General features: G+C 42.3%; 1 protein-coding gene across 1 annotated transcript; it reads right to left on the bottom strand.

Moving 5' to 3' along the window:
- Window positions 1-325: 325 nt before the first annotated feature.
- Window positions 326-1,905, bottom strand: LOC107218320 (loricrin). Its single transcript, XM_015656152.2, has 4 exons — window positions 1,817-1,905; window positions 1,459-1,504; window positions 941-1,369; window positions 326-517 (listed from the first exon to the last, which is right to left on the bottom strand). Exons 1-4 carry the CDS (start codon window positions 1,820-1,822, stop codon window positions 507-509), a joined length of 492 nt encoding a protein of 163 aa, XP_015511638.1. The 5' UTR covers window positions 1,823-1,905; the 3' UTR covers window positions 326-506.
- Window positions 1,906-10,375: the final 8,470 nt, after the last annotated feature.

Here is a 10,375-nt window from a genome sequence, read left to right as displayed (position 1 = left end):
GAAGAGATTTTTACAAAACTTTATTACAAGAATGTACATTGGTGCGTGCGTGTGTGTATGTGTGTATGTATCGGTGTGCTTGCAAAGTTTTAAATTGAAACTCGCATAGGTTACCGAGTATACGTGCGTGTGGAAAAAAAGGAGGGAAAAGAAAATAATAAAAAAGAAAACAATTTATCAGAATAAATCAAAAAAAATACCTGCCTTAATTGATACGTAAGAAAAAGTTTCGACGAATACTAAATGGAAAAACTACAAAAAAAATCAAAGAATAAATCTTCCATCCCTTTTAACATACAAAGTAATCACAGCTGTTTTCTTGGTGTTTTTTTTTTTTTTAATTTTTTTTTTTTAATTTTTTCTTTTTCTTCTTCTTTCTTCTTTTTGCGAGGAGGCGTCGTCGTTTGGATGATTGAATCCCTCTTCGTTATACTCCTTCCGATCGATAGTACATAATTACACATCAGACACGAGGGAATTATCGATGAAATTTTCTCACTGGATGTTTACCACCAGCCTGTAATGTATTCGTAATTATTAATGAATATGTAGATGAGAATTTCTGCCCCGTGCTACCGCATAAGATACAAGAAACGCGAGCACAGCTCTCAAGAGGGGTTGCTGACCAAACTCTGACCGCGTGCGCGACAAGGTACGAAAATCGAGACGACAAACTCACCCGCTTATATGTCAACATAATTAAACATCGAACAAAAATTAGTAACCTTTTGTACATCACTCTCGCTTTTCCCCGTTGATCTATTCCGGCTATGATTCAATGACACATCCCTCCGACTATCCAAATCTTCCTTCAATCCCAATCAACCCTTCTATTCATACTCGACGCCGCGGGTGTTGTTTATCCCTCTCAAAAACACCCCCCCACCAATTAACCCTGCGATATCTACGAACTCAGTCCTCCTTCACCCTTGACACTTACCGCCACCGCCTCCGCTCTTCCAGCCACCACCGCCGCTCGACCATCCGCTTCCACCTCCGCCGGACCAGCCACCACCACCTCCCGACTTCCATCCACCTCCTCCGCCGCTGGGCCAGCCACCCCCGCCGCCTGAGCTCCACCCGCTGCTGGGCCAGCCGCCTCCACCGCCGCCGGACCAGCCACCACCACCTCCTGACTTCCAGCCACCGCCTCCACCGCCGGAACTCCAACCGCTACTGGGCCAGCCTCCTCCGCTGACTTTTATGATCTTGATGATCTTTCCGCCGCCGCCGCCACCGGACCAGCCACCACCGCCACCGGACCAGCCACCGCCTCCACCGGACCAGCCACCGCCTCCACCCCCGCCGTAGTTCCAGCCGCTACCTCCGCCGCCGCCGCCGCTTGACCAGCCGCTGCTTATGTATCCTCCTGGTGGACGAAACCGATTGTGAAATTAGTCGGAGGAATGGTTTTGAAAGGAAAGTGACGAAGGGAGACGGAGTGTGGATTTTCATTACCGTAAGCACTGCTGGCCGCAGCCAAAACCAGGGCAGCAACGAACAACTGTAACAGAGAGGCAGAGAGGTTGATTAATTCTGTGGCTTTGGACGATCCTTGTTAACGCCATGTTCGGTTTGTTGAAGAGAACAACGAACAGGGAAAGTATGCAACGGATGATCGTGTACTACTGTCGGGTAAAGATGATTCAACGGTATTGAATCGAACTCGACTGGTATTCTTTCTTTCAAGAGAAAGATAGACGCGTTAAATTCCTACAGGTAACGACCGCAGATTATCCTCCGACAAAACACGTTTTGCGATATAATCTTGGTGGTCGTGTTCCACGGGTGTACAGTTCAAACGCCGACTACGTACCTTCATGCTGAAGTGTGATGCTACTTGTTGGGAGACGAACTCTTTTATACCTTGGTTCTGAGGTCGGTCCCCGCCCTGGAGACGACGGTGGTATCCCCCCCTAACAAGAACGAAAACCCCCTACCCTGACAGTTCGAAATCCCTCCACATTTTCAAGCGCGGTCTTGTAACCTCGCCGGTGAGACGAAACGTGATGATGATCACCGAGTTGCGCACCACGTACACGGCACACACTCGAAGAGGACTGTTTTGCAGCCCGGCGGGGAACAACCTTTCACCAGAAAGGCCAGCGCGATTCACTTTCGAGGTTTGAATCCAGCCGGGGCTTGACCAACTCACGGGAAGCTCAGAGCCAATTCCAACGTTGTACGCACTGGGCGTCTCTCGCTTCGCAATTCCACAATCTTACCTCCAAGGTGAAGTTGCCCTGACTATCATCTCTCGCCCGCCACTCGTCGATCCTCGATCCAACTATCACGGAGACTTCCAGGGGTCATCGAGGTGTCGTGGCCAATGGCAATTAACCCCCGTCCGATCTCCACGATGGACAATCGCTCCGTCCGACGTTCCTTGGATGTCGGAGTTGAACTGGACCTTCGAAGCCCAAAAACGAATCCGATATTGTATGAAGTAAAGAAACACTTGTACGGTTCGATGTAAACAATTTCTCCTCGGGATGTTCTCGTATTCATTTATGCAGATCGATTTTCTGACCGACGTCTCATGTTAGTCCAAGAGGCAGGAAGGATCCACTGCTTTATATTCCGACTTGATATTAACATTTTCCAATTTTCTTATAAATTGTATGCTCACGTTGCGAAATTCACCGGTGTGACAAACGAGCTAGCATTGATCGTGGCCGGCATGGGATTTCTAAACTCGGAGTTTATGATCGAGTGACGCAATTGACTTGAACATTCGTGAATAAACTGCCTGTATACGAGAATTGAAGTCGAATGAGTCGAGCGTTTCTCTTTATCGATTCGATTCAAATGCGCCAACAATGAATACACCTATCATCGACTAACTTCGGAGGCTTGCCTGATTCGGTTCACGCGGCCAAGTAATTTTCGAGGATATCGTTAAATTGAGTCAACCCCAAACATCGGAGCAATACTCAATTTCAATCACTCGCTGCTCACGCATCGCGTGCGGAATGTTTCGTTGCCGCATAAACTTTTCTTGGTTGCTTTTTTTGAAGAACTAGAGGAGACAAAGGCTAGCGTGTTGTACGAGGGTTAATTCAAGGAAAAGCAGAATTCTGCACCGGTGCGAGAATCTTATCTCCCGGAAACGGAAGTCGGTAACTTTGTTCTTACAGCTCCGGCTGCAGTGCATCCTCAGTTGCACATTTGTGCAACCGTCACACTTTTCTGACGGTGTTTCCAAGCAGGCAATCACTCCGAGTAATATACCATCGACCACTCATTTAACGTCGAGTTATCACACAACTGTTCGAAAATATTTCCATCGTGTTACAAAGACTTTTTCCCTGGGTCAGCACGGAAGTTCGATGACTTGTTGAAACCATTTAAGAATATTTTACACCTTGGAATCAGGAGTTATGAAATCGAGTTACGAATTCTGCATTCCTTGGCGCATGGCAGGCCTTCGGTCGTCTCTATTTTCCGTGGAACATCGATCTTTTCTAATCATCGATCGTCCCTCATTCAAGTAAGAAGCATAACATACGCATACGCGTAACTGTTATGTAGCAGAGCGTCGAGGATGTTGGTGAAAGGAAAAGTCCGACTCGTGCTTCAAGTACTCCCTCATTCATCGCCAAGACGTTATTAGCGACGGTTTTCGTTCCCTCTTTTTTCGAATATCCTCATCATCGTCATCTTCTACCTTTCATAACTAAATTGCAAGAAACTACCCTCGCTGTGTAAAGCACGAGTGCAAGTTTGCCTTTCTATCGCACCTGCTGGCTACAGGTTTCGTTTTTTTGCCATGAGATGAATAGCATAATGTATTTCTTTCCCATCTCCTCGCGGTTCGGTTGTATAACCAGAAATTAAGTCCGCTAGTTCCATTGAGTGTGAGTATTATACGCCTAACAAGGTACTAAAATGCCCGCTCTTTCGTTCGCTTTTCCAAGAGTCGATGATTACCCAAGCCGGTTTCATCCTGTAACGCAGCATCGATGTGAAATCATCGGACGCCTCTTGTTATGCACACCCAATTGTCTTTCGCAAGAATTTTTCATCGGAACACCTTCGGTATGCTCCAGTTTCACATCGCGAATATCCATCCGCATGACGGACAATTAAATAGCCTGTACAAAAGATTCGACAGATTTCTTTGACCGTTGTCATAATACCATTTAATTCTTGTCCGCAGCTCGTAGAATACTAACAAGTAGATTCGAATGAGAGAAAATCTTCGCGACCACATTTTGCCGAACAATTGATCTGATCCCTTCACCGGTCGACCGGTCCACTTTCATTTCTTTTGAACCGAATCGAGTATTACTTTTTTTTTCTTCTTTCGCGCGAAGTGTACGGTTGAGACCGCAGCGAAGCTGCATTTTCTTCTTCCATTTAATGAGCAGGTGATAAAATCGATGAGTCCGTTAGGAAATTCAGGTCAAAAGTCCAGGGGTGGATGTTTGATGCTGTGCAGAAGGTGCCCTGCAAGAATCGACTAGGATATTATAATATAAAAAACTTGCTATTCACGAATTCACCTCGATGATCGCCAAGGTTAATTTGGATGAGGTAATATTCACCGGATCCTCTTGTTACATGTCAATAATCCTATCCGGGATTATTCAAGGACGATTTGTCCCATTTGTTAGTCCGGTAACAAGACGTTGAAATTATGACAAAAAATCCCTCTATTCATCGTGCTGTAATCATCGTAGCGCATACGTGAACGAATGATGAGAATTGATGAACCATATTCCCCTCACATTTCAGGTGTCCTTGGTACCCGGTGCTCACCGTTGAACCATTTGCCGTCGTTTGCAGGTACGAAACGTCAAACATACGATGCCAAGTTATTGCACTGGACGGCAAGTAGTTAGTAATTACGTCGAGTAGGCCACTTGGCGCAAATCGCTCAAGTGTGGGTCGCAAAAGCTGTAGGAAAAAGCAACGTACTTTACGATTTTTCAGACCCTTTTGAAGTCCGCTCTGTCAGAGAGGATTGAACCGGACTTTAGCAAACGTTATCCGGCTCTGAGATCGCGGATTCGTGTCGATTAGAGTCGAGTGGAGAGAACAAACGTCAGAAAACAGACATTGAGAGTGTTTAGAATTGAGGAAGAAGGCGTTTAGGATGCCAAGAATGAAACGGACTTCCGTATCACGCTAATTTCGTTCGCAAAATATATTTGGCAAGACAAAAATTGACCTCCTGAAATTGAAATCGCGATTACAATTAGAAATGTCCAAGTATTTTGGGGAATCAATCGATGCGTTAGGGTTTCGATCATCGATATTGAAAAATACGATGTAATTAACCGAGGCACAATCATTTTGAGAAGCATCCGGCAGAAGGTCCTTGACATGCGTTCACGAAGCCATCGCCATGTAAACTGTATAAAGCGTTGGCATATTTCAATATTTTACAACCAATACTCGTAAAATCTTATGGCAAGTGCGTAATGCTTATTAGACGTTGATCGAGCCCAAGTTTCCATACGTGCATTACACGCGCATGTAGTCAACGAAACGTTACAAGAGATAGTCGAACCGCGGATAGATACAGCCATGACTTAATCTGACCGCGTAATCCAGCCACACCTGCATCCTGTGCTAATTGCTAATTAGTTGGGATGAAACATCGTTGCGCGAAGTTCTGACACAACTCGTTCTAATTTGCCGAAAAATAATTTTTCGTATCACATCTGTGCATCCTTAGTCTGATGAAAGAATTCCTTGAGTAACACCGGTTAGCAAAATTTTGTAACAAGGAAAGTGCTTACTAATTTTTAAATACCTATCAACCATTGTTATAAACCCATGTTTAATTTGATCCGATCAGGTATAGTTTTTGCGTTATAGCTACTACAAGTAAAATTGAATGTTTACCGTTTTGAATTACCTTTTTCGATTCAGGATGTTTTGTTATTTGGTAAATGTAGGAGGTGACTATGGATGAAAAGTCGCTATAATATAACCTCATTTCTGTTCCTAAAAACTGCACTTTTGGAAAAATTACAAAGATCGTATTACAATAAAGCTATTTGTACCTAAAATATTCTGACATCAATTCTGTTACACTAACCCTTGTTCCTAACATGATCAGTTGAAATTGATATACAAAAAGTGAATTTTTGTTGACCAGTGTAAAATCTGCACTTGATTTCGAAAAATTTTATACTCAATGCATTTTTCGCAACTATGAAAGCCGTAGGGGACCTTCTTTGGTTCAATCAAGAGTGTAACGATCCCTTGACACGTGAGTATAGTGTTAGGCATATAGTATATAATATTCACTATACACGACCCACCATTTTTTTTTTTTTTCTTCGTAATTGCGCAACCCACTGGCTGGAGAAGCCCGATTCGCACAGTCTCTTTCCAAGATGTTTCACAATTTTTCTTGAATCTGCACACAATGGATATTCCGCGAGAATCTGACTTTTTCATGCACTTAGCTACGATCAGAGCGACTGAAGATGTTGTTTTATTTTTTCTTTTCTTTTTTTTTTTTTTTTTTATTTTTATTTCTTCTATGCTCGCGTCTTTTTCTCGCAACCTTTTGTTTATCCCGGTGTCAGGAAGCGAGCCTTTTTGCGTCTCGACTCATCAGCCGGCTCTAGCACATCGTAAACTGAACGCCAATTTGACGTGCGATCATTTCGGTGAAAAGACACGGATGTTGAAGCGGAGGGCAGCAGGGCAGTAAATCGTTACCGACGGTTCCGATAATTCAACAAATTGAGTCAGACACTTTCTAATAATATCTCGAAGCAACGATCAGCAGGTGAGCTGCGAACAGCCTGCGCAAATTATCGCTGTAGGTACACGCTTGGCGTGTGAATTTTTCAAAACTGTAATGGAAGTCGGTACGATTTCCTGAAACATCGAACGTCACGATTATTTTGGATAAAAGAGATCCGAACCGAACAAGTCCACGGTATTTACACTGAGAAAAACATTTAGCTCCGGTTGCCGCTCAGTCCTTATCTATTTTCATTTTTTACCACGATCGAAAAATATAGTTCTAGGTAGAAAATGAAAATTAGTTTTCTAACTGTTACCGGAAACTCTGGTATCCGTTACTATTCTTTCTCATTACGATCACTGTTGCTAGATTTTCTTGCAACTGTTGCGAAAATTTAATGCTTGTGCAACGATAAATTGACGTTGAAGCGTTGTTTAACTAAAAAAGTAGAGTAAACCTCAGAAACTGATTTTGCGTTGCAATTACTAAAAACGGATCGACGATAGCGCAAAATGGTTAGGCGTACCTCGTTTTTCGTAATTTCAATAAAATTCAAACAGTTTTTTTTTTAAAGATACCTGTTTTACTGAATTTTTCTAGTTACTGTAACAAATAAAAATTTTCCCAGTGTACATTGCGCAATCGCTACTCAAGATTGATATAATCTAACAGAACGCGATGCGAAGTGTGAAATTTTCTCTTGACCCAACGGAATCTCGCGTTTCGAAATCCCGATTTGAAATTCGATAAACGTCTGTGAATTTTTATACCTACAGAAGCGAAAAAGAGCTGCTACCGCATTAGGCGAATTACTGCTGGACAACGAGAGTCTCGAAATAGTTGTAATTCGCGTGTCCACGTCGCGGAACGATATATACATTTTTTTTTTCTTTTTTTTTTTCTTTATCTTCTGTATTTTTATTATTTTTTCAACACCTGCGGAGGACGGCAGCGGGTGTTAAAAATTATGCGATAATTTACATCGGCAAGGAAGCTGCTACGCGGTATAATTTATGAGCGTGCAGGTACCAGCGTACATTCTCTCACCACTCCGTTAAACTCCTCCAGCGTTACTCTCCTGGGATTGTAACAGAATATTACATATTTATGCCCGGTAGATTATTCGGATGTGTGCCCGAAGCGTGGAGACTTTGCGAGTCAATTTGTCGGCGTAATACATTCCGGCTTTACAACGCGATTCGCTCGTATCCTGGAAAATTATCGAGTGACGTTTTCCCGCGGTGAGAGGTCCGGATTTCAATCCCGTTTGGAGAAAAGCGCGAGTCTTATGATCGGTAAATCTGGCGTATATAATTACTGCAAAGACTCGGTTAAACGGGTTAGAGGAACGAGGAGGATTTTTATTTTTTTTTTTTTTTCTATATCATTCCAATTCGGAGACTGATTAACGAGTGATGTCGGGGGTATCCAAGAGCGGGGAAGAAGAGAATCAGGGAGGAGATTCTTTTTTTACCGGGGAAAATAAACCCCTCGAAGGGATGGCTTTGAATTTTATCGTTGAATCGCGACGGTCGATTTTCGCGCGCTTTTTACCTCGTGCTTTTATTTGATGCATTGACATGTATATTCTTGTACCAATTACACGTACAGTAGCCAGTTGAGCACTCGACGGATCAAACGGGATCTCAACAGCCTCAGCGATGAAAGTAAAACTCGTATTTTTAAAACGCTAATTCCCCTTATACCCGAGCGATCCTTATCGGTAACTGGAATTTTTACTCTTAATTATAAACCGGGTGAAATTCGTTCGGAAATTATCCGAGTCGTAACGGGTATAAAACAATCTCGCCGTTTGAGCCAGACGAAAAATCGGCCGGTTGTTAACTGCTCGAAGAGTAACCGACAAGTGCGATTGAGCGAGTGGCGCAACTTAAATTAGCCAACGTCTGAGTCAGTCAAGCGAAAAATAACGAGGCCAGAGTTCAACTTACATTGTTACAGAGCCCGATAAACCCCCCGCAAGACTTAATTACAACTTGTATTACATCCCGTCCCTTCATCTTCTTAGACCCTTTTTTCTAAGTGGGATACAAACTGGCTATTGTTACAAGAATGAAATTCTTCAAGCACGAGAGCGACGTTCTTGGTTCCAATTTTGGGCTCTTGAGAGCTTCCAATTTCTGGCTGTAGAATTCCGCATAACTCGACTTGGGTAGAATTTATAAAAATGAAACAACGTCTGTAATATGCAACGGCAATAAATCTGGTAAAATACGAATAACAAAAGCTGAGATGCGAATAATTTCAGTGAAGATTTTTTAAATGATTTAAAGTTATCGAGAACGATGAAATTAATTTTTTCGTACCTTGTGTTGTACGAATTTGTTCACAACTATTTTTATTACGTAGTAAGAATAATACTCAATTCGGCTTTAGCGTCGTTGATGCAAATAAAACCGTTGCATACTTTTCGAACACGTTTTACTTTTCTTGGAGTCTCTAGCCTAGACGGTTCTTGGTGCAGCCCATTCAACTTTGATCGAGAAAAGATTTATGATAACTTGAATTAATTTGCAAGGACTTCACGTGATTTCATTGAGGGATTTAGGCGCGCTATATTCATAAATTTTTTTAAAAAGTTTATATTATAAATATTGATATATACGTTGTTATACTTAGTAAATACACTCCCGAAATACATAGATTTTTTTTTTTATTCATATAAGAGAATTTTTATACGTGAAAATGGTAGTTGAAGAAAGGTCCAAAAAAAAAAGATGGGTCCACGCTGTTGATGAAATCTCTCGGATGGATGATCTGAAATCAAAAAATCGAACGGTTTTAGTTTCAGCATGTCAATAGATATAACGCATATCAAGACTTTTTTAAACTTTGATTTGAACTATTTTTTTTTGGGCCAAAAACGGTGAAAAAACACATGGTTTTCTGTTATTTTTCGAAAAATGTCCGCCATTTTGTCAATTTAGCAAAAATTAAAAATCCTGCGATATACGCTATAGCTATTAACACGCTGAATCCCCAGAGATTTCATCAACAGCGCAGAGCAATCTTTTTTTTTTGGACCTTCCTTCAACCACCATTTTTATACATAAAAATTCACTAAAATGAATGAAAACAAATCTTTCTATGTATTTCGGGAGTGTATTTATTAAATGTAACAACTTATATATCAATATTTATACTTTGAATCTATTAAAAAAATTCATGAGAATAGCCTTTTTTTACAAGTGTCTGAAAATTATGCAAATGTTTTGAAAAGGCTTCGCGTCACGTTATTGCCTATTTCAGGGAAAACCTTACGTCGTAGAAGTTGAATATCTGATATCTGGGAGGGAAATGGCAAAGGTGGCATGTTTGCCTCTGCGAGTCTGAGGATTCCGCAGCGGTATAAGCAATCAGTTCGAGATACTCGAAATATCAACACGGCAACCCTCTATTTGCGACTCGGGCGGAGTATTTGAAAAATGACACGTTTGGGAATCAATCGATTCTGGCGCGAATCTCGGCGCCCGTCATCCGTGGAATGGCGGACGATTCTTACGGCGTCCCGACGCCTCCGTCTCCTCACCCCCCCGATTTGTCCCTCAACATCCATCGGAGTCCGCGCGGATCCCTTAAGGCTTAAGAAACTTCATCCCCTTTGCCCGAAATGGGTTTCTATTCGATTTCGCCTCCATTTCG

This window comes from Neodiprion lecontei, chromosome 2, assembly GCF_021901455.1.
Source record: "Neodiprion lecontei isolate iyNeoLeco1 chromosome 2, iyNeoLeco1.1, whole genome shotgun sequence".
NCBI classification, from domain to species: Eukaryota; Metazoa; Arthropoda; class Insecta; order Hymenoptera; family Diprionidae; genus Neodiprion; species Neodiprion lecontei.
Note: the sequence above shows the minus strand (reverse complement) of the source record. Positions and strands in the feature narration are given on the sequence as shown.

What these genes read in the sequence shown, in the direction of transcription:
- LOC107218320 (XM_015656152.2), bottom strand. An exon ending in TGCGGCCAGCAGTGCTTACG is followed by an intron (nt 1,370 to 1,458) that starts GTAATGAAAATC and finishes TTCGTCCACCAG; the next exon opens with GAGGATACATAAGCAGCGGC.